Source organism: Pezoporus wallicus, unplaced genomic scaffold (genome assembly GCF_028554395.1).
Source record: "Pezoporus wallicus isolate ANWC-B61680 ecotype Strahan unplaced genomic scaffold, APGP_CSIRO_Pwel_v1 contig_5069, whole genome shotgun sequence".
In the NCBI taxonomy this organism is placed as follows: domain Eukaryota; kingdom Metazoa; phylum Chordata; class Aves; order Psittaciformes; family Psittacidae; genus Pezoporus; species Pezoporus wallicus.
Window position 1 is genome coordinate 8,812,049 of NW_026642361.1, and position 25,187 is coordinate 8,837,235.

The 25,187-nt window shown below is 40.5% G+C and overlaps 1 protein-coding gene across 14 annotated transcripts in view; it reads left to right on the plus strand.

Moving 5' to 3' along the window:
* Positions 1 to 25,187, plus strand: part of GRIP1 (glutamate receptor interacting protein 1) — a 322,599-nt gene that overhangs the window by 93,472 nt on the left and 203,940 nt on the right. For 12 of the 14 annotated variants that reach the window (XM_057429486.1, XM_057429487.1, XM_057429488.1 and 9 more), the window contains exon 1: positions 5,131 to 5,450. The exons of the other annotated variants lie outside the window; for them this stretch is intronic. In XM_057429486.1, coding sequence (XP_057285469.1) covers positions 5,318 to 5,450 — 133 coding nt within the window. In that variant the 5' untranslated portion in view covers positions 5,131 to 5,317. Of the gene's footprint in view, positions 1 to 5,130; positions 5,451 to 25,187 lie in introns of those variants that run through there. 14 annotated transcript variants of the gene reach the window in all.

Here is a 25,187-nt window from a genome sequence, read left to right on the forward strand (position 1 = left end):
TGTTTATTTCTTCTCACACACAATATTAACTTTGTACACAACAGTTCTCCTGTGTATATGGCCCATATGTTCTTACAGTGCTTAATAAATTGTAAATTACAGGCATTTGATAATTTTCAAACTGATAAGCTCACATTTTACAGCAGGATATTTAGGGCAAATTTTGAGTGGAAAATTGCAGCTTTAACATGAGCAATTACCGTGTGTAAACAAACATCTGCTCTTGAAAAACTAGAAGGTCAGGCAAGATGATACTGTAAGATGAATAAGAGGACTAGTTTCTTTGTCTATTATTGCTGGTCTCCAGAAAGAATGACAGCTGATAATCAAAACTCAGTTGAAAGAGAGCCAGAGAAAAAATGGTCTGGTTTTCCCTTTTGAGGTCTGCTGTATCTTTATGGGGGCTTGAGGGAGGAGGGAAAATAACTATTTTCTCTATTCAGCCAACCTCCAAGAACTGTTTATCATTATCTTAATTTTTGTAGTGTGCATTTATATTTTTGTGTTGGCTTTTTTTTTTTTTCCCCGAAGAGAGTACCTTGAAGATCTCTGTGCTGCCCTTGTGTGTTCTCTTACACAGCTGTTTCCCAGTGGGAGCATTCCTTCCCCCAAGCAGAAGACATTCAGGGCATGCCCAGAGAAGCAAAGGGAGACACAGGAGGGTTCTTCAATCTAAAATGTTTTTCTTTTAAACGCTGAAACATGCTGATGAACCGGATGCAAAATACCTGCTTAGAACTGTTAATATTTGGTGCCAGTTCTGTTCTGTATTTCTGATACAAAGTGTTAGAGAAGCTTTTTTCATTCACATGCTCTGGTTTCAAAGCATCATGTTTGCAAGCCCACTCAAATGGAAATCCTTGTTAAATATTTAGTACCTTTGCGGTTTATTCTTGGATACCAAAATGTTTTTTCTACTTCTTCCCCCAAATATTGGAAAAAGAGCTGTAGAAAATATGTTTGTGAAACCTGTGAACATTTACCTTGATAATAGCTACGTTTGTGTGAATAAAAGGTTAAATGCAGGTATTCTACATGACGAGAAACCTAATCTTTGCTATAGGTACAAAGGCAAGTTAGCTTTTAAATGCTGACATCTGTCTTCTAGAAAATTATCCATGGATGCAACAGCATTTCTGCCTCAGCTCAACTTTTGAAAAGGACAGTGTCTCAATGATGTATTTGTTTTATTACTGCCATGAAGTCTTTTCCAGTAAGTCACTGACAGATCCAGTTTGATGGAGGTTCTTAAACTAGTTACCAGAATGGAGACTGTAACTATTACCTAATTGGTGTCACTTGGCAAATTTGTTTTATGCAAGTCATGCTGAAGACAGCATGATAATCCTAGCTTCTTCAAAGGAAGAAGCCACCTTGGAAATGGCAATAGAGCACTTGCTCTTATTGAAGTAGGCATATTCGTGGAGAAAGGATGAGCCAGAGAGCTTGAGACATACTTACATTGCAGCTTCTGCTGTGGCATTATAACGCCAGAAAATTGATTCTCTAAACTCTAGTTCAAAGAGAGCTTTGGAATGTCAACCTACACCTACTTTTATACCCTCTGGGCATAATTATCCTATTCTCTTTGTCATTAAGGGATGAAACTCATTGTCATCTCTGATGTTTTGCATTTAAAAAATTTGAAACCTAATGCTTGTTTCTTTCCTGCTTTTCCCATAAAATCAAGGTGTCTTTCTGGAGCTGTGGTATGCATCTGTTATGCTTCTGCTTTTTTATTGCTTTTCAAGCAGAAGGCTACAAGAGCCATATTCATTTCCACGAAGAAGTGAGATGCTAACCAGAAGAAGCTGCAAAAGGGTCAATCCTGAGCAATGGGGAAAGCAGCAGTTAGCTGATTATTTATTTATTTTTTTCTAACTCCTGTAAACTCTGTTTGTGAAACTGAATTCTCTGCGTATACCTTTGAAAGTAGGACTATGATAAAATATTTACAGGTATGGCATGAAGACTAGCTAATGAATGTCTCCGGTGTTCTCAGCAAAGCCATAGAGGTAGTATGTAATGCATATGAACAAAAATTTTGTTCAGAAATCTTTATAGTTTAATAGAACATTTAATACTCTGACTGCTATTAACCTATAAGAACATTGCCCTCAGTTAAGGTATTTCCTTCTCTGTAAATTGCCCTGAGTACCAGAATATTTTAGAGTGTGGAAAATCCTATCAAAAGCTCAGCATGTTCTAGGTTATATATATATGCACACACATATATATATAAAATGCTGAAATTGTTTTTCTCTGCTGTTTGCACTCATGCTAAAGGAAACAGGTGTATAATTTACACGCTGGCACGACTGTCAGCTTCCGTGTTAGAAACTATGGGCCTGCTTCTGGACCTTCCATGAGGGAGATGGAGACTGTCTTTTTTAGACAGTAGTAGTTGGTGGCATACAGTGAAGAGCAGTAGAGCTTGAACCCCCTGTGCTTATCTGACAAGTTCTCATGCTCCCACTCAAGCTCTTTACGCTTTACATACAAGATAGGTGGGAGCCATTACTGTGAGCACTGACCAATGATACCATTCAGTGCATTTTCTCTGCTTTACTACATTAGCTGTATATGTCTGTGATGCACCTCGTGAGCACGGGGAGAGAAGGGAAGGTCTGTTGCACCTGGTAATGACACACTCTCCAAAGCTCAAAATGTGCCCAAATTTAGATTGGTTCTCTCTAGAAAATGGTCAGGCAGTCAGTGTACTACATCTGGTGCTTATGTGCTCGCTGAGATAATTTGGTTGCTCCCTTGGCTGCTTATTTTCTGTGTTAGTTTTGTTGTGGAAAGGGCTAAAGCCTCCTTGGGGTGTGCTGAGGGCAGCGGAAGCCAGTACCACTGCAGCAGGACATACAGCAAGAGAGGCAATGGAAAACAGTGTATTTACTTGATGAAAGCAAAGTGTCTGTTCAGTTCCAGTTTTCAGCTTTCGTTTAGACGACAGTTTAAAAGCCAGAAAGTTTTACATTTTCTCCTTTTTAAAAAGTAGCTGTGTCATATTGAATGGAACTTTGTAAGTTAACTTCGGGAAGCAGTGATGGCTGCAAAACTTCTGTCTTCAAGATGAATGTTTCTGACACCTACAAATAACTTTTTGCACATCTGTTGGGGAGAGAGCTCTACAGCAGCAAATATAGCATCAAAACAACATTTCCCTCTCTGAAAAGAGAGTTCTGCCTCTGCTGTAGGCTCTTTGTTTGGTGTTCATGTTTCATGATACTAATGCAATGTTTTTGCTGCTTGGTGGCAGAGCACAGAAGAGATACGTGCATTGAAACTGTCAGAGCATACAGTGAGTGATCCCTTCTTAAAGATCCACAGAAAAGTTTTATTGGCTTTTTTATTTTGGTAATATACCTGTAATATTCCTCTAAGGTCTTTACCCTTCACAGTTTGAAAGCTGTGTGATAAAAACCAGACTTGTAATAAAAAATAACCTCCTTATACAAGTTACACTAAAAATAATTCTGGTAGTGCCCTCAGGACGTTCATCAGCTAGTGACAGTGGCTGCATTTTCACAGTGGAAAAGCAAGGGCTGGTAAGGTCAAGGAGGATGAGTGTTCCTGTGGGGAGCTCAGTAGGAGTGGCCATGTTTTTTTTGACCTTTTAGAGATCAAATGGGTGTGGTTTTATGACAATATTGTTTTAAAGTAACTGGGAAGCTAGACCAAGCCCGCAAGACTTCCAGAGCTTGCTTTCACGGTGTGTTTGTTTTGGGATCCTCAGGTAGCAGGTACAGCTGACTGCTGCTCGTAACTTCTGCACGTTTCAAAACTAGAAAACCCCAATTCAGTCATTCCTGAGCAATCTCTGCATACTTGTGTTGAAGCAATGCTAAACAGCAATCCTGGCTGTTGCTTTACTTCTTTTGTGCTTTTAAAAACACCACCCTGGTTGGCTCTTTGCAAGATAATGACTCACTGAAATCTTTGCTTCACCAGAAACTAACTCCACTTCTGCATGCTCTTCATTTTCCAGATTATGACCCTGTAAAGTCTGTTTTACAGGAAGATTCTCTGATTTACACATGCTCATCATGTGCAAAATGGTATCTCCTGCGAGCATGGGTGCAGGTGACCGTAATCAGCGCATGGTTTGACTGAGGTGACTGATCCCTGACTTGTGCCAGCAGACGGGAGGGGTCCTGCTGGACTAAAGGCTTCATGTGGCTCATGGGGGTGTTGTTACAGAAAAAAAGCCCTCTGGCAGATGTCGATGTGATAGGATTCAAGCAGGCACTGCTTTTGTTCTTGTGCAGGAGGAAACTTCATCAGAAACACCGATGAAATTCCAGCCTTATCTTAGGGAATGCATGTGGGATTCAGGCATGCAGCAAGAGAAGACAGCAAGCGGCTTTTCAGGCTTTTCCCTCCTATCATCCTGTGCAAAGGATAGTCTGCTGTACCGCAATTTTAAAGTTTTTAAAACTGCTGGGATTTTAAATTACTGTTGTCATGCTTCTGATGTTGCTTCCTTTGTTTGCCTATTGCCATATAGCCTGACCAGCTCTATGGGAGACCTGCCTGCAGAGTGCCTTTTAATGTTTAGATCTAGTGATGATTAGAATACACTAATGCCCAGTGGGTATATGTGTCATTTTTTAACAGCTGCCGAGCTTTCTCCCTGCTGCTCCAATTAACACATTCAGCACACACTTGCCGGTGAGTAGGCTGTGTGTATGGATTAAACCACTTTGCTATTTATTCATCCAGCATATGTGATGCCACGACTGGATCAGCGTGTTTCCTCTTCTCACAGCAAATGAAATCAAACGGGCTCCTGAGCCTGTGCCTGAGTAAATACGAGGGCAGCATTTAACTGGCAAATGAAAACCTGTTTTGCCTTGAGATATGGTTCAGTCCATTGACTAACATCTATCCCCGCCTCCTAGCCCCTCTTCAAATGATGGAAACACAGGATAGGGAGCTCTCAGTGCTGGGCTTCCCCTTGCTGGCAGGCAGGTCTCTTCAACTTTGTCCTCTGCTGTTTAATAACCACTTGAAATCCTGACTTTTCTCCTTCTGCTTCAGTATTCCTCCTTTGCCTGTTTTCATGTTGAGATATTGTAGTTAGTGTATTTGATAAAGTCCACCACCCCGTTTCTCTTATTTTCTTTTTAAAGGGAAAACAGTATGCTTGCTAGTCACAGCTGAGGTAAGGGAGGGTTTTTTTTGATGGTGCCTGAGCGGCTGGTCAGAGGCTGCAGCTTTGCTCTGGTGCTCACGGTTGATTCATGCTGGGACGGCTCTTTGTGAAACAGAGGGCAAAGGGGGCTGCGGGCCGGTGCTGCTGAGGCAGGAGATGGAGCGCTTCTTGGGCTTCGTCAAGCAGATAAGAAGGTCGAGAAGAAGAAAAGGCAAAAAGTACCGTCCAGAGGAGGATTACCATGAGGGCTATGAGGATGTCTACTATTATGCCTCAGAGCATTTTCAAAGTAAGTATTTTGCATAACCTCATTTTCCTGTGGCTGTGAGAAATACAATGCTTTTAAGATGTTTTAAACCCCTGAAAACACAATATTTCTTGCTAGAATCTAAGCCTCATGCAAGTATTAAAACGTCGTTTTGTGTTAGGGCTTTACGTGGCTGTGACTGCTGATGAACAATACAAAGCAGCTGAAGTGGCACGGCTGCTCTCAAAGGAAACGGGGTTTGTCTGCAAACCCGGGTAAGATTTCAGGTGCAGTTAATTGAGTCTGACTGCTGGAAACCTTTTGTTAAAACACTTTGTGCTGAGAAGCAATAGGGTGGTGGTAGCCCTTGTTCAGAGCCTTTGGAAAGCTGCATGGATGTTTTTTAAAGCACTGTAGAGGCAGCAATCATTTGTAAGTTGGAGTTGATGATTGGTGTTTGTTATTAGGGGAGAGCCAGTCCTCAGGGCCTCTGCTGTGACCTGGTGTTTTCAGTACTAAGTCAAGTGAGCTGCTTCCTTGGGGCAGGTCCAGGACCACTGGTGAAGAATTGAGTGGTGGGTTTTGTTTGCTTGCGTTCATGTGCCAGCAGCAGCTCGTCCAAAACCAAAACAAACCATCTGCTCAGAAGTCCCTGTGCAATCTGTGAGCTGTTTCTTGCAGCGTAGTAGGGCTCATCCCCTGTACCTGTCAGGCTTCGGGGCTGCTGGTCTGCTATGGGCTTCACCCAGAGGGGGGGATGTGCCCAGAGGTGCCCATGGGGATGGTGGGAGGGAAGCCATGCTCAGCCCCTACCCAGGGTATTGTGCAGAGCTGTCAGGACATGGTGGTGGCATTAAAAGCAGTCATGCACAGAAAGCACCTTTTTAAGAGGTTTCTGCTGTTCTGGCAGGTGGTTTGGGACCTTCGCAGTAAAGCTGTGACTTTTGTTGAGCAGCTGAAGTTTGATGCACTTTCTTTGCTGCTCTGTACTATATGAGTGGCTGTCAGTATCTTTTTGCATCATTCAGCTTCACTTCCACTTTGCTGAAATACATCATAAGAACCTTACATTTGTTTTAAAACAAAACAAAGAATGTGATTGTGCCTTACAGCACCAGAGTACTGCTATCCTCTGGAAAATAAGGAAGCAAGAGATTTTCTTCTTGTTTTTCTCCCAGTGTACCATGAGTGCCTGTCTCCAAAAGTAAACTCATGTAGGGCGTTTGGTTGTTTACTGGGTTTCTCCTTAATACAGTCCTGATCTCTCCATTTTTAAGAGCATTTATCATGCTGATAATCTTATAATTTATCTATGTTGTTAAGATGGAATTCTTGTAAGAAAAAAGACCTATTTTGGGGGCAGTGCAGTTATAATAGAACATAATTTACATAAAATCTACAGCAGAACTGAAAATTTAAATCTACTTAGCATGGAAAAATGTGAAAATGATACATGTTAGTGAAACCACGTTAACTTTTTCTTGCTTTAATATGTAAATCAAAGGAAGGTGTCAAAGCAGTATGTCAAAATATTTCCCTCACTGGTTGTTGTTGAAGGTCTTTCAAATAAGAAAGCAAAACCCCTCCAAAAACTGTCACATGTAATAAGGATTTCTTGAATACTGATTAATAAATTATTAACTCTTGACTTAATGTAAGTCACTAAGATTGAGCCAAATACCTAATAGGTTTTTCCTTTTATTCTACTTGGAAAATAAAGGGATAGTACACACTTCAGCCTGTGCAGGTCATAAGTATTTCAGATGGGATGAATCTGTGTTAGATTTTGAAGTGGTGTTTACAACAGCGATTGCAGTACTCGAATTGAATGGTCAAAATAGTGCACAGTCCTATGGAGTTGGATGCACAAGGAGTTGGCAGCTTCTCACAGTTACTTAAACCAAATATGGCACAGATGAGAGCATCAAACATGAGTTACTCCTCAAGTGTTTCTTTTGTCTCATTTTTCTGGGCTAAATATGTCACTGTTTTGGTTGAATAGGTGTGGTATCTGCTTAAAGCAATATATGAATGTGGAAAGATACTGTTGGTGCTACTATAAATGCTTTCTTGAAATTGAATTTCATGTAATGAGGACAATGAAATGTTTCATATTTAGTTTAATTATGGTCTGGTGTTATGCTGTTTACAGTGCAAGTTTAGAGTAATTGCAGAGCTTTTAATAGCCATTTTTGCTACATTCGTATGTTTAGAAGAATGTGTGCTTGAGAATAAGATCATATTTATTGGTATGATTTTCAGAATATGAGAGTTAATGAAATCAAAGAGGTATTCATTCAACTGAATGCAGTTGGGGCTTTTTTAGATTTAGCTTCCTCTTCCCACATTGTTATCCATCCCTCCTCTGCCGTCGTTTATGAGTTATATATCCAATTAGCCGGTGCATTTGAAAATTGTCTGAGCCAATCACTTCATGAGCTTGTTACTCTCTTCTGTCTGTTTGTAGTATTGCTTCAGGTGTTGTATAGAGGCTGAATTAATGGGCAAATGCAGAAACTACATTAGAATAAACAATCAAACAGAAAGAAAACAAAGTTAAAAATAGAATAGGCCTCTGGGAATCACAGGAAAAAGGTGACTTTAGTTTGTCCTCAGCCCAGCTGCGCTTAGATATTGTAGCTCCTGCTGTTAGGTACACTGTCTTAATTCCTCTGAAGCTCTGTCGTAGACCACATTCACTGTGATATTGGGACACAGCTGGATGAAGGAAAGGTGTGGTAGTGCCTGAAGTTCCCTGAGTAAAAAAACAGATCCAAGCTCTTGGGTCAGATGACTTTTTGCTTTGACACTTCATCCATTAGGGTGTAGTTAAAATGGATATTCTTGTTTTGACATGCAGCATCAACTCTCCTGTCTTTTGGAAGCATCTCTGTTCTATGTAATGCTAGAATAACTAACAATTTTGGTACACAAACATATTGACAGTAGTGCAGGCATCATGCTCGTTTCAGTGAGACTTTGCAGTGTGAATATAATGGGTGATGAAATTGCTACTCGATCTACTCAGACAAGTTGGTGCTTATTGTTTAAAATGCTTCAAAAAGCTTTATATTTATCTTGTGCAGCATTATGACATTGCCATTCAACCTGTTCCTTTTAATAAGGCATGAAAAAGGCCCTTGTTATATTATTACCAAGTCTGATAGCAAACATCAGGAATGCTATCATGTATGTATGCACTGTGTGCATACATACATGTAGCATATATGTATGTAGCATGTATGTACGCATGCAGCATGTATGGAATGCTCTCATAAATGACATGCCCTTTTGCTGTAGTTGGAGTGTTTTGCCCAGGACCTTTGAGGTTTCAGCTTAGTTTTGACCATGCAGGTGTTTTTGGGACCTGGCCTGATTTGGTCATCTCTCACCAAAACAACACCCCACTCTGGTTTCAGTGCTAAGTCTTTTAATTAGCAGAACACTTGGGAGAGTTTGGGTTTCTTCCAACCCATTTAGAAACTCGCAAGTCACACAAAATGTGGTTGTCACAGAGTGCCCATGCAGGTCTAGAGGGTGTTTCATTTTGTTTAATTCACGTTACTTCTGGTTTCTGTCACTCATCTCTTCCTGGAAGATACTCTGTTTTCACTGGTGCTTCTTCTTACGTTATTCCTCCCATCATTATGTCAGCAGCATAGTCCGTTGGCATAAAGGTTTTATTTTTGTTGATGCAATGAAAATGTTAGAGAATAATTCCAAACCCCAATGATTAAAGAATTCTACTAGTAAACTCCAAGTAACTCAAAAGATCACATATTTTTTTAGCCCTGATCTTAAAATATTCCATGTAGTCACTCAGAGTCTCATGAAATATTTTCTTCTATCGTTTTCAAGGCCTAGGATGTATTATTTGACAAGAGCATTGATATTTTAGACAAAGCAGTCTGCTATAGTGGATCTGTGGTATAATCATGTATCAGTTTTCCCTGTGATGGCATTTATTAATTCTTCCACAGTTCTTGTGTGAGAATCATTCACTTCCTCAGTTTCAGGACAGTCAACCTCTTTGAATTTGTTCTAAAATGCATGTGATGGTCTTTCCCTTCTTTCCATTAATTGTCCCACCTCTCTCCCTGTGTCATCATGGGACAATGAAGGTAAAGTATTTGACTCCTAGCCTAGTAAATAAGGCAAAAAGGAAGAATTGGAAGTTTTGTATAACTCAGAGATGAAAATTTCCTCTTTGTTGACTGAAGTCTGGGAATAATTAGTTAAAATGAATACTGGATGTATGATACTCTATTTGGGATGATGTCAGCAGAAGAACTCTTCTTGGGTGTTGCTCTCCAATATGACTTGATGCTCTGGTGCAGAGAATCCCTTAGCTGCCAAAATCTTAGTAACAAATGGCTTTACATTTCATACCCTGGATGGTTTTAAAGCTGTGTTAAATATTGATAGAAGGGACTTGCTACTAAAATATCACTAACAGAAAACACTGAGGCTTCTCTCCCTGACTTGCCTGTGGTCAGTAGCAGCATCACTTTTGTCAAGAGTTCCTCTGTTTTGTAAATTGTAACAAATATTCTTGTTTGCAGCAGTCTCATAGATTTGATTGGGATTGTAAAAGAGTTAATGGTTTTATGAGTAGTGTGGTGACAAGGGCACTGATTATCTCTAGGTCAGATTGCAGATGTTAGTTGATCTTAAGGGTGAGGAATGCAGTACAACTGCTTTTCATTTTATGAAGTCTGTGTATTACTAGTCCGCAGTTTAACTGGATGTGTGTGTGCGTGAGGGGGTTGCTTATCCTATCACAGATCTTTTCAGTACAGTAAAATCTCAGCTTTTGTTGAAACTAAAGGTGATACGTTTGTTGCAGCCCACAAGAAAAAAGCCTTGGTCACCTGAGCAGGGAATATGGCAGGCCTCGAAAACACAATGATATAATCTTTTTAAAAATGTCTAAAGTTTGCTAAAGGTTCTTATTTTCTTCTCCTTAATGACTGTTTCATGATTGTTGGACCATGAAGATTTTAATTAATGGATTCTATTTCTTCAACATTTCTGTCTGTTTTCCAGAAGTTACTTTTTTCCTGAGGTCTGGATAACCCCAAAACCACAAGTTCATCAGGAATGGGATGTGATGCCCATGTCCGGAGAGACTCTGTCATCACAGGGCTAACACCCAGTGTTAGTCTGCAAGCCAGGCGTGGTGATAAGAGTAGGCTACTGCATTTGAGCTTTACTGTTGGGGCAGAGAGTATCAACTTTCCCTTTTAGAGATTTCTAAATGAAAAAAAAGTGGTAGCAAGTGACTGTTGTCCCTGAAGCCACTTCCAGGCTAAAACTTGTGTGTACAGGTGTCAATTACATTTTCCATTTTTGAATAAAATTCTGGTGCTCGTTAGATAAAGGTGTTGCACCCCTGTGCTGTTTCTGTTGCTTTTTCATCTTCCTTCATATTAGATTGTTTGGGGGTTTTGTTTGTTTGGGGGTTTTGTTTGTTTGGGGGTTTTGTTTGTTTGGGGGTTTTGTTTGTTTGGGGTTTTGTTTGTTTGGGGTTTTGTTTGAACAGTTGGTTGTTGCATCAAGTGGAGTTTTGTATTTCATGACAGCCATCCTCTTGCAAAGGGTTGCTTGACTTCTGATGAACTGTGTATTTGGAGGTGATCCCGTTTATCTGTTGTCTTGGTTGCCGTGGTTATTAATCATTGTATCCTTTATAGAAGAACCCAAGAGGTATCGAAGAATTAATCTAATCTTATAGAGAGCAAACTTGTAGGAGTGTGTTATAAAATGGAGAAGGTTACAGCTCTTGGGCATCCCATGAAATTATTTAGGTCCTCCAAGCCTGTAAGAAATACACATATATTAAAATCTTGTTTTATTCCTTATCTGTTTTATAGTAGTTAAAGCATGTACGTATTGGGATGAGGCTTGTGTTTGTAGATGCTTAAGCTGTTTGAATAGCAGCTTTAGCCACATCATGTTTTTTATATATATTCAAAGATAATTACATTGGTGTCGTTACTTGTGCAGTAGCATGATACCCAGTTGCAGGGTTTGTCAGTGGGGCATATGAGGCTGTGGGGTTCCCTGCAGGACTGGATCAAGGCATTTCTTAGGCAGATGTGTACTGGTTTTGGGGAAATATTTTCAATATACATGAAACAGGCCATAGAAATGTTATACTTTTTTCTCCTAAAGCACAGTGGTGCAACAGCCAGTTTAAGTTTGCAGCATTAGGATTGCTTTTTTAACATGACACTTTGTGGCTTTTCTGCACGTGGCCCTTAGACTCCCAGGGCAGCGCAAGAGCATGGATTGTAAAACATTGCTTTAGAGTTACTTGAGGGAAACCAGCTTATTTATTTTAATTCACTGAAATAATGAGACCTGAGTTACATAATTCTTCTCATGAACTGTATAAACACTTCTGCCTGCTAGCAATTATGAGTGTACAATTTCTGTGCTACTTTTCCTTCATTTACTTTCTAGTCCTGTTCTTTATTGAATAATTAAATATCCTGATTGTCCCTGCTTGAGAAATGTATTTGTTGTGGGTCTTCCTCCTTTTATAGTGGCTGCTGGTATGAGGTTGTACCTTCACTGTTTCAGAGAATTTGGCACCCTTTGTATTTTAGTGTATCTAGAATATATGATGTTCAAGTTCAAATAATGAAATTTGGAGAGATCTGGACTTAGTACTTCCTGAAATGATGTGTAAGTTTATGGTTTTAATCCTGACTTTGTCAGTTTACATCATGAACGTGTAGTAATGTGATTACTTTTTTCCCCATGGTTATTGTGAAGTGAATGAAACATCAGGTTTTATGAAAAAAGATTAAAAAGAGATGTAAAAGTAGCTACTGAGGTGACAGATTTAGTATTAGCCTTCAGTTCCAATGGAAAACTTAAAACAGCAGAACAAAGAGGGAAGCAACAATATAAGCCTCTTGCTGATTAGATTATGAACACTTACTGAATGATTGCAGTGTTTCTTCAGCTGGGCATGCCAGAAACTATAATCATCAGCGTGAATGTAAACACCTGTTTACAGTAGGTAGTATTTGTTTAAGGCAAATTTGGTAATCCTCATTGCGTGTATGGAAGCAACTATGTTTAATGTTCTTCAGCAGAAAAGATGGGGAGCAGCGCTGTGGCTGGACAGGGCACAGGAGTCCATGCTGACCATACTGCCAATGACCCAAGCACCTGAACAGTACCGATTTTGTTCAGAGGATTTTCTGGTTTCCCTCTGAAATCCAGGAAATTGTACACGAACCAGCGTGCAAGACTGTTGCAGTTCAGAGAATGCACGCTCCAGATTTAAAAAGCAGTAGAACTGAGGGTACCTATAGAACCTTAACATAGTCTCTCTTTAATGAGTCCTTAATGAAGGACTACCTGCTCATTTTTGCTGTGGCACGTGTGATGGATTCAGCATGTGGCAGAGGCTGCACTGAGTCCTTATGCAGCATTGGGCCTGGCCTCCCTACCACCCTTTCCATTGGGGCTCATCCCTTTTTTCCCTGACCTTAGAGCTTGAATTTGGAGATGTCTGTCACAAGCTGCTGTAGCATGCCAAGGGAAGTATAGTTTGAATCTATAAAATTTATGTAAGTGTGACTAGTCTGAAAATCCAGCCATAAGGTATCTCAGGCTGCAACCTTTACATTGTTGTATACCTTTGATGATAATCTCTCTGTGCTCTAGTTCTCTGCCTGGGAAATGAGGCCGATGGTACCTCTCCTTCACGGGTGCGTTATGAAAGTAAATTAGTGTTCGCTAAGCTCTTGAATGCTACAGTGATGGGCACCATAGAAGAGCTCAGGAAGAAATTAATGTCTATCCGGAGAGAAGGGGTGGAATAGTGGGTGGGAACTAAGGCATGGAATTATACTTTGAGAACTGAGGTGAAAACAAGGTCTTCAATAATTTTTGAGGTAGTGAATGTTTTGGGCATTACTGAGACAAGTCCTCGTACCAAAAACTAGAAGATAAGGTAATTAAAGATTGTGTTGCAATGCATATGTGAAAGGAGACCAAACGGAGGCTATCTAGGAATTCTGAAATCTGGCACTTACAGCTTGCAGTTTGCTTTTTTAATGGTGTGCATTCTCTACTACGTGCAAGTAGTAGAGAATATGGAGCAGCAGTTCCTTGGCCTTTAACATGCACTGGAAATTCCAACATGCAGTGGAAATTCCATAATGGCATGTTATGGGCATAATACTTGCTATAAATGAAGCAAAATCTCCTTGGTGTTAAGATGGACACAAGTAAATTTTGGTGAGTGGCCATAGCATCTGATCACACTTCAGATAGTGCTTCAGTGTGTTTTTAGAACAGTCCACATGCTGACACTGGGAGCACTGTGGGCAGAGGAAGGAAGAATCAGGCATCAGGTTTTTGGCTGTCCCTGGGCACGGTAGAACAGATGATAAGAGACATCTGAGAACTCTCCTTGGAAAGGCAGCCAAGGGAAGAGCCAAACTGAACGGGAATAGCAGGGTGCAAGAGGAGGTATGAGATCATGCCACCCTGCATGGAATCTGCAGGGCGTGGAGGACATGGCTGATCTACAGCCCCACTGAGGGAAAGCAAACCCTTTGGATTTGCCCAGCCTGTTCTGTACTTGCTAGACACAATACAAAATGCCCCTGCATAAGGCATGCAAACACCATGTCTTCTGCATAACACTGATGCTGGAGATAGGCCATCAGAGATGGTTTTCCAGGTGTCAGAATTGGTCGTGTAGGTGTAGGCCTGATGCTTGTAAGACCTGTGTGTACATAGAATCACAGGATGGTTAGGGTTGGAAAGGATCTTAAGATCATCTGGTTCCAACCCCCCTACTATAAGCAGGAACACCGCACACTAAACCGTGTCACCCAAGGCTCTGTCCAACCTGGCCTTGAACACTGCAAGGGATGGAGCATTCACAACTTCTCTGGGCCACCTGTTCCAGTGCCTCACCACCCTCGCAATAAAGAACTTCTTCCTTATATCTAGCCTGAACTTGTCCTGTTTAAGTTTAAACCCATTCCCCCATGTCCTGTCACTACAGTTCTGATGAAGAGTCCCTCTCCATGCTTGGGTATAGAGTTGGACAATGATGGGAGGCACAGTGAGAAATTCCTTTGGAGATGCTCAAAATTTAACTGAATGATGCTGCAAGCACCCTGACCTACCTATTTAAGTTAAATCCAGCTTCAGACCTGGCCGTGCTCTGAGCAGGGGACTCAGGCTAGAGGACTTCCAAGAGCCCTTCTAACCTCAAGTAATGTGGTTTTATGAAAGGAGACGTTGGATGGAGAAGAAAGGACTGTGAAAGAAAGGAGAAAAGAGATTAAAGACAGCTCTGGGGGAGCTACTGTTTGAATACGAAAAAGAAAGTGAAATCAAAATTAGACAGATACCAGGTGAAGTATTAACTCAGTAAACTGTGTTTTCAGATGTGTTCACAAATGCTTCCTTTTGGTGTATTTAACAAGCTCTGTGGCTGCTTGGGTCTTTGTTTATTTGGTAACACTGTCCCTCTCCCAGAGGGGAAGACTCCTCCTTCAGCAGTACACCTTGTTGCTATTCTGTCAGCTGGTAGCATCTCTATTAAAAGGAGAAAAAAAAGAAAAAAAGGATTCAAAATGTATTACAAATAAGTGCAATAAACCCACATTTTTTACATATTTTAAATGCAGAGTGATCATGGCTTTTTGCCCTTGCTTTCTGCAGGTTAGAGTAGGAAATAATTGAGAGCCTTTATGAACTGCTACCTGCACCCTATTTGGAGAAGCCCAGTTGAAGCTGTGTAGTCAACAAGAGATGGGACATGGCAGGAGCTGCAGGCTGTGGTGTCAGCTGTATTAGTGCTGAATGCTCAGAAATTGAAAGGGATGTTTGCCACGCTGTCTGACAGGGATGCTGCATCTGACAACCTAGTTTAGGAGAAATGAGAAGGTGTCTGTGAAAGGAAGTCGGGAGAGAGCCTGGATCTGTGGCAACGCTCTGCTAGCAGCAGCAGCACTCAGGTCAGTTATCAGTAAATCTGAATACATCTGGTGGCATTTACAATTTGAAAAGCAGGAACACATATTTTCTGTGATTCTGTGAGCATATATTTTCTGTTGAGTGGTGGTAGAATGTCACATGGCTTGTCATGAGAATGCTGCACATTCTCTTTTGTTGCTAAAAGGAGACAGGAGTGACTTCTGAAATGGAGAGACCAGAGCTGTTCAGGGTGGTGGTTTTATAACTGCCCATCAGTAGTTAGAGTGCAGTATGATGGTGGAACGGCTTGCTTCACTGAAATCCCTATGAATTTAGTGACACATTAGTAGTCTCTGAAATGCTCCTTTTGTAACTTGACCTGTATTTCACCTGACTTCCCAGTAGATTTCCAGAGGAGTTATGCAGGCATCCTGCCTGGAAAAAAAAAAAAAAAAGAGAAGTTGTCTTGATCTTAGGGCATTAATGATTTGCTTACTTTTTTCTTGGTATGCTCTAAATATAGTTACAAAAATAAAAGCATATTTAGGAATGTGGTAGATTTTGATAACATCTCTTTGCTTTCCCAATCATCATGAGTATCTTTGCTGGCCTATTCAGCCAGGGAGTACCCAGCCCTTTTCTACAGGAGGGTAGGAGAAAGGTTTGTCTTCTGGGAAAAACGTGGCCATCCCTTTAAAATACCAACACTCCTGAACCTATCACAAGGGATGGAGAACGCATGAAATGTTCTAATTTTGCAACTGGTACTTGATTTGCATGCTGCAGTTCAGTGTTTGTGTTTTGTTCTTGTCTCAGTAGGAAACGGTGTTCCTTTCTAGTTTTTTCTTTTTGCACTACTACTCAGAACTTGGGATATTATAACAAATCTGATGGGCTGTGGGTTTTGTAGGGCAGATCGTGTCACGCAGATTGTTTCCAGAGACTGAGCAAAGCTGTTGAAGGCTGTTCTAGTTACAGCCCGGACTTGGTGGTCCTTTGTGCCTTACAGATAATTGGGCTTTTTACAGCCACATGGCCATTCACTGTAGATTGTTTTCTTCCTCATAGAAAACGACAGAAGTTTAAGTGTCTTACAAAAACATAGTGCTGGTGGCATAATTATTCAGGAGGTTACATCAACGTGAGTAGAGAAGGCAGCCAAAGGTAACACACTGCTCCATTGTATGAAAATAGCTTTAATACATGGAAGATGCTCCAGCCCTGTATCTTTCTCATAGTATTTCATTAAGACAAATTTTAAGTTCTGTGAAAGTAATTGCTTGGAACGAATTCTGACACAGCTTCAGGACGTTGGTATTTTATTCCCTGGTTAATTGTCAGTGGATTTTCAGGTAAGAAAAATGCAGTTTTGGTCAGAGATTTCTTATTTTGTGCTAAAGTGTCTTTTAGGTCTTGATTGCTTAGTGATTATGTCTTATGTGGTTAATAAATGGATGATAAATAGCAGCAGCTTTATGGTCTTAGATATATTTAAACTACCACTAACTGATATAGGGAGGTACACAATAAAGGAGAAAAATATAACTTGATTTCAAGTAGGCAATTCACTCCCACTCATTTTAACTGCTTCTCTAAACAGTTAAAATTATTCCTAGAATTACTGTTCATCTTTTCTTGGTAGCAATTTATATTTTCTGAATGCACAACTTAAAAAAGAATCTGAGAAACCAGCGATATGTAAAAATCTGTGGTAGTTTCATAGGTGAATTGTCCTGATCTTTTTCTTTTGGTTACTGTAGTGACTGGAAATGATCAGTGCTTCCCAGACGATCACAAGAGTGTTTATCTGCCTGTAGGCTCCTAATATCAGCTTGTGGAATCTGGAAAGTTCAACAGTTTTTGAAGTCCAGTCTAATATAACAGCAAGGACCACAGTGTGGAGGAAGAGATTAGGTGAGGATACCTAAATGTGAGAACGCATCTGTTGGTATTCAGCCTGCTGTGGACTGTGGGCTTTTTTTTTACCCCACTGCTGTTCATGGCGTGTCTAGTTCTTTAATTCTTCAAGTGGGCCTTGGGCAATTGAGTGGAGCTCTTTTAATGGTTGTTTTGTTTTCCCAAAGTGGAAATTTCATTAATTTTCTGAATTACAAGCCTGGAACCTCTTTCTCTTCACACATCCTCAAGTCCTTTAAAGTACTTGAAAAACGCTGTTGTGGTGCACAGTACCCCTGAATTTGCAATCTGAGAAAGACTTTTCTTGCAGTTTTGTCAAAAAATCAAATCATAATAAAAAGGGAGGAAGGCAACACATCCCATCTGCAGTCATTTAAACCTCCCTGCAAGCAAGGGCTTTCTAGTCATGTTTGGACTAGAAAGGATGGACACATGCATGTGTGTCTTGTATTAATACAAAGCGAAAAACGCCTAGAGTTATAGAATGGTTTGGGTTGGAAGGAACCTTAAAGATCATCTAGTTCCAACTGCCTGCCATGGGCAGGGACACCTTGCACTGGACCGGGTTCCTCAAAGCTCTATCTAGCCTAGATAATGGTCTGCAGTATGGCTTTTTCTTTTAAAAAGCACAGCTACTATTATTGAGAAAGCTGGCTGCTCTTTCTACTTACTTACTTAAACAGAACTGTATGTGCTGCTCAGCAAACCAGGAGGATGGCTGGTTGTTGATGTGCCTAAGCTTTAGCATAGACTAGAGCTTGAGATGTACATGGTCTGCCTTTAAGCTTGACCCTGGGAATGCTTTAATTTAAAGCTAGGTCAAGAAAAATGTGAATAGGAAGCTGTTTCAGGAAGAAGCAGAGGAAGTGAAGTTCAAAAGGCTCTTGCATCTGCAAATTCACCTGTTTATTCAGAAACTGTGGTCTTGGGTTTTAATGTGTTTTTCTGTGCATCTTAATGTGTGGGGAGATTTATTTGTTTGTTTATTTATAGCTGCCGCATGGAAAAACAAAGCTTCAAAAATCTCTCTGCAGTGATTGCACTTTTCCTGGTTGGTGTTTATTTTATCAAGCAGATTTGTAGACTTGACAGTGGGTTTTTTTTTTTTTTTGGTGAGGTTTTATATTGTCTTGGCTGTATATTGCTGTAAGCCAGCCAGAGATTTGATCCTGCAAATGCCAGGCATGTGGGTAGCTCCATTAGTGTGAGTAGTCCCACTGGCAGAGGTTGGATACAAGGGTCTGTAGTAGTGAATGCTAAAGAAAACAGTGGGTAAGGGTAGAATAAAATAGTAATTCTAAGAGTTTCTTCCAGATATTTGTTGTGTTGTGTGTCTGTGCTATGTTCCAATTCCTGGCAGAGATTAAAGGGTATTTTGACTGAGATCAGCATCCCTGGATTGCTTCCTCAAAGATAATTTGTAAGCATGCGCAGTTTTATTTCATTTTGATTCACAAGTGAAACTGTTCATACTTCAGAAACAAAGCCAGTTGATTAGTTCTGCATTATTTCATTTCAGTGCATGATTTCAACCTTGTTCATTAAAGCTGAAGTGGAAAACCTGGGTCTGAAGGATCACTGTTAACAGGAACCACTAGCCTGGAGCACAGAATTCAATAATCATTGATTAATACAGTTTGCTGCTGATTTCTTTTATTTGAAAAAGCCAATTATTCTTGCCAGTATCTTTTAAACATGAGCCTTCATTTACAATTTAAAATTTTAACCTGAAAATAATAATGGCATTTTAAACTGTGATGTTGCTGGGGGGGAGGAAGGGGAGGGAAAGAGGAAAAAAAGTGTGGCTTATTTAACACTGACCCCAAAATGCTGTTCCACTGAAACAGACTTGAGGTAGATGGATCTATTGTAGGAAGTATTAAATATGGTAAATTGCCTGTCAGTGCAAACAGTGATTTATTTTTTTATTTGGTTTAATTTTGTTTTTATTCACTTGAAGCAAAAGGGATTCAGGTGGAGCTTGAGAGAAGGCCTCACTGCTGCTATTTACTGTATGAAAGCCAATTAATATTACAGAATCCAAGCAAACAAATGTGTGCTTTGGTATGAAGGCCAGTGGGGATACTGAAGTTGTAGACAGAGTTTTGGACAGGAGCTGAGTACATTTGTACATGTACATAGAAAATGCATGTGTGAGTGACAGCTTGAGGTTTTTTGGTAGGGTGAAAATGCTTTGAAGCAGCAGCAGATTAGCTGTGTGTTTATAATGATCTCTCTGCTAGAGAATCTTCATGTTGTTTCTTGAGATGTGTGAAAAGAAAGACCTGAAGCACTTCCAACCTTTTGGACGTCTGAGGTGCAGAGTCACCATAGAATAAATCATTTAAGTCTGGAGCTTAGGGTAGTGGTGCAGAGATCAAACATACAAAGCTTTGGTATCTGTGTCTGCAGTTAGACTTCAGTTTAATGCAGAACTGAGAGATTGCCCTTGCTGTGTGAAGGTCCTGTTGGTTTGTGGGAAAGGGGGGGCAGGCGGGTGGGCATGGGCACTCCTTCCTTTGAGCTTCTGCAAAAGCAGTTATTAGGGGAAAAAAATACTTGATGTTGAAATTTTGACTCAAATGTGTGTCTGTGTATGTATGGTTCTGGAATCCCTACTTTTGAGCAGAAACTTACTGCAAGAACAGCATGTACAAAATCCCCTTATGCTGCTTCTCAAGTGTAGATAAGCTGCATTTCCACACAGCAAGCCTGTTTGGTTTGTTGGGGGGGGGGGGGAATGAACAAACTCTGTAACAGGCCAAGTTCCTCTATCCTGGAGGGTTTTGACCACTTCAAACATCTTTGGATTTCTTTCTGTAAATCAGGTCTCTGTTCTTGCCATATGGAATAAGAAAATATTTAATCAACATGAAGACATTCTTCTGTATTGCCTGTGCTGGGGACATCTCCCTCCCAGGCCTGTCCACCAGCAAGCTGCCTGTCTATCCCCTGGGGTCGATACTTCTGTGCTGCTCATGATCTGATGGACAGCACTTGGCATGTGAGGACACCAGCAGTTTCTTTTCCTAATATTTACTAATTGCTGTCAAATAATAAGGCAAATCGTATCCCATCATTTCTTGAAGAAGAGTGGAGGAGAAATTTCGTTTGGTGGGTTTTTGTTGCCCTTTTTTTTTTTTTTTTTTGAAGGCTAAGAACAGTTTTGTCTACATAGGATTTAATAAGTGTGTGAACGGATGCAAATAGATGGGCTTTTTCCCCCTTTGTGTACTGTTTTCTGTACAGAACAGCATGTGTCAATCTCGGTATTATGAGTGTACTCTGGGAAAAAGGTTTCTGGCTTTTGGATAACCTTTAACTCTTCAGAGATGCAGAAGTATGAAATTAAAACGTCAGTCTATCTACAACTTGCTTTTTAATAATTCTAAGAACTAAAGCTGCCATTGTGTCAGCAATTTTGTGTTGGAAACCTTGTTTTTACTAAGCCACCAGTGGGGCCACCACTATCGTAGAGGATGAAGTGGACTTGTTTTCACTTTCTTGCTTTATTTAATTTGAAGCTAAAATGTCCCTAACTATTCTATGATTCTCTGTCAAGAAATGCAAGGGAATGAGATTTGTTTTGACAAAATTTGAACTAACTGTCCCAAATACACCCTCAAGTAAGACAGGTGAATGGTATGGAATTAAGTAACAGTTTGGAGGACTGCTGTGAAGAGTGCTCAGCAGAAGGGCCAGAGCTTCCTTCCAGTATCTCTGTCACATCCTGCCTTGGTCTATTGAAGACTGTGTTGAACCAAGAGTTAGAGCAGGGTGTTTGCTAGCTTTTGTTACTACTTGAAGCTCAGGATCCATGTGTGTCGGTGTTAACGCTGAGCTGCTGTGGTTCTGGAGGTGGCAGGAGCTGGTGGGGCTTCCTGGCTTTTCCAAAGCGAAGGGTGAAGGTTGCATTGTGGCTGCAGACAGGCACCTTTCCTGCACTGAGGTGGCTTTTTCTGCCTCTGCCCAGCCCTGGTTCTCCCTCTTATCCTTTCCCAAAAGCCCTGTTAACGGGTAGGCACCAGTGATGCGGTAGCTTCTATTTTTAACCTTTTGGGGTCAAATCAGATGCTACGCTTACTCACCTAACTGGTACTTTCTTGAGAATTGGGGAAGAGTGCATGTCAAAATGTTATAGGGAAAATAAAGTTTTGAGGAACTGGTGAGGAAGAAAACAAAAAGTAGTTATATCTTATTGTCAGCAAGATATATTTACTCTTTGTTTGCCATCAGATAATGCTTGTAGCTGTGAGTTTTTTCTTATCCAACATCTAACCAGTATTAGCTATATTTGGTGTTTTGATTTTCCTGTACTGAATGATTGGCTAGCCTGAATTTATATTCATCTGCATGCATTTGTGCTTGAGTACATATATTTATATATGCATATATATATATAATGCTAAATTTGAATTGTGTTTTTGATCAATCTTTGTGCTTCTTACTGGGCATACTGGATGAAATTAAGTGTAGGTTCAGTGATTGAAAAGATGCTATTTTTGAAAATTTAATGTCAGGTTACATAAGGAATACCAAAAATATGTAAATCTGTTGAACAGGGAATGACTCTCTCAGTTTTGGGGAAACCAGTTTGGGGGTTGGTGGATTAAAAGAAATGTCTTCAGATGTCTTAAATAATGTAATTGTTTCCAAGCAACTAATGCCAAGTGTTGAGAATGAAGTTAATTTGCTAATGGGAGTACTGGACCCTTTGAAAAGCTGTTTCAAGCACCAACTTCATTTCAGAGATTTAATAATTAATCAAAATGACTATATTAAATGTCAGTGAATGTATCTATGCCTTGCTGTCATACCTCTCTCTCAACATGCATTTCCAGGCTCTTAATGATTAACACTGTGAGGTCTGTAATGTAATAGTAATGCTGGTGCACTGGAAAGTAAGGTGCCTCTTGAACATTCTTGCTGCAAATTCTTCAGCTTGGGCTTTGTTGCAAGCAGGGATTGTAAGGAGTGATTTGAACGGGCTAACCCATTTCTACCTCCTGCTTGGAAATTGCTTTTCTTCTTTCCAGAATTGAGCCCAAACGTGTAGAGCCAGACAGTCAGCTCCTGCTGTCACTCCTCCATGGCTTCCCTGTGCCGCTCTAATGGCATAGCAGATGTTGCAAGGACGATGCATGGGTTGTGGGGAGCTGCATTTAGCATGGTGAGGGTGGCTGATAAAATTTGGCTTGGTGGTTTCTGTGTATTTCTGCTGTATTAGTTGCATGTTTAACTATTCATGAGGTCATCAAAGGTTTGTGCTGTGGAAGGGCATTAAAATGACACTATCTCATTTATACGTGTGTGCAAGAGAGGCATCCGATGTGCTAATGCAGAAAATTTCCAATACCTACATGTGATACAAATAAACTGGAATTTCACCTTGTAGCATGCCTTTCTGTGACTATGGTCATGGAAAAGAAGCAAATCTTTTGCACTAGCGCAGAGGTTTCTCTGTAGTTGTGTGCTCTTGGTGGTAGTCCTGTACTGCAGTGAATTACTTTGTGTGTGGGTGAACACATGCACACGCTTGAGATATTTTAAGAAAAGTCTTCAGCCTTCTGGGGAGAAAGAAATCACTCAGTTCCTAAAAATCCTCTTATATGCAGGACATTGTGCTGTCTGGAATGGCTTGCACTGCTCTCTAGAGCAGCATGAAATCACTGAACATTGTTCCAGCTTCTTCATAATACCCCATTTTTGAGAGGCATATATGTAATGTGTTATGATAAAGCAGTCATGTTAGTAGTGTGTATTTGTGTATACAGCTGGCTTATAATCATGGGGTATACAGGTTAGGAAGGGCTCCAGGACATAAAGTTTGGTAGTGAGCTTTCTGCAAGCCTGTGGCTCAGCCTGGTGCTTGAGGGGATATGCTCTGGGCAGTGAGGATACTGTGTCAAGAGGATCTGCGTTGTAATGGGCTAAAGAGGGCTACTAACACTATCAGTCATTAGACAGCATTGTTCCCTTGAGGGCTTGAGTCACTCAAAGTAAGCTGCCAGGTGGTATTCATTTGTTATTTCCCGTAGCTTCTCATATCAGAGGTGGCAGTTGCAGAGCACAGCTTGGAAAGTCTGGTGGGGGTGAAAGAGAAACTTAGGTTCTAAATGATCAAAATTATCAGAAGTCCAGCATCAGAAAGATAACGGCCTTAAGGCAAATTATAAGACAGTCGGATCTGTGGTGGCTGTGATTGCTTTCTGAACTACAGTTTGATCTCTCAGCAGCTGCATGCTTCTTTAGAAACATCACATGCTAGTGAGTGGTTGTCTTTAACCTTATATGAATAGTATACAAAAATTTTTGCAACATAAAAGGTGATTTGACTTAGTAGAAACATGGCCTGAATAAAAGGGCTTTGAAGTAGGTAGGAGTGATTGCATTTACTTCTGCAAAGATCAGTTAATCCACTTAGTCAGTATACTAAAGTAATGAAAGAATTCCTTTTACTGTACAGCTGCCCTTCTCCTGTCTCCCCATGAGTTTTGTTTGTAACATTGATTTTTCTAGGGCTTCACAAAGTTACTAGTGAAGTATAATAAAATTACAGATTACCTTGTATTTTTTATTGGACGTAATTCAAATACAGAGGTGGTTTTCATTCTGGCTGTAATACTGAGCTCCCACCTTTACCCCTTCAGAGGGAGCTGGTAGCTGCTCTTGTAGCCAGCGTGTGCTCAGCACCTGCTGGTAGATTTGCATGGACCACAGTGGGGCTGCTGTTGGCATTTGCAGGCCAGCTGAGAGGCCCATGGGGAAGGGGGCAGCTCGGATGCAGCACCTGGTTGGATGTATACTTCTGGCCAGCCATAGACTCAGCATTATTGTGCTGCTTGAATGTATCATCATAGAATCATAGAATGGTTTGGGTTGGAAGTGACCTTTAAAGCTTATTCAGTTCCAACCGCCCTGCCATGGGCAGAAACACCTTCCACTAGACCAACTTGCTCAAAGTTCTGTCCAACCAGGCCTTGAACATTGCCGGGAAGGAATGGGGCAGCCACAACTTCCCTGGGCAACCTGTGCCAGTGTCTTCACCCCTCTCACAGTAAAGAACTTCTTCCTAATATCTAATCTAAATCCACCCTCTGTCAATATGGCAGGGCTTTAACATTATGCCCATTGTGAGAATTATTTTACGGCCCAAGAAATGGTGAGAAACAATACTGTTAAAGCTAAAAAAACCCACCTCCAAATGAAACCACTGGATTTGTATTGAGATGCAGTGAAGTAACAGCTCTTTTCCTTGTATTCTCTGTGATCTGAAAGTTCAGCTTTTAGATATGTTGAGTCATAGCGGTGGACACTATACGCAAGTTTGCAGAAATCAAACCTTTGGTGGTAATGAGAAAATGTTGTTGGGTGGAGTGGGAATTTTCAGTGCTTCTTGAACACTAATTTAAATAAAATTATCCAATAAAGGAGTTAGAAGCCGGAGTTTGATGTGTGTATATATATCTCTAATTAAAAGCAGACTCTGGAGAGGTAAATGAAAACAATGCAGATGGCGATTGTAATGTCAATAGGCAAGAACTAATAGTGCAGTAGAGCAGTTCTGTGCTACAAAAACATGTTGGTTTATCACTGAAACGGTGCTGTCACTTGAAGCTTTGAAAGTATTTTGTAATTGTGGGAAATACTTTTCTTCTTTTACTGAGATATATCTCAACTCTGGATGTAGCACATAAAAAAATTATGCAATTAAGTGTTACGATGTGACTGTTTAACAAACCTGGAACGGAAATTGCAGCGACTTTTATTTTTAAAGACTTACTCTGCTAAATTTCCCATAATGTGAAGATGCTCAGAATCTTTTCATTTTGCTTTGCTGAAATCTAGGGATAACATCATGTTTGTACCCATTTTCATGTTTGTACGAGATTTTGAGAGTGGAAA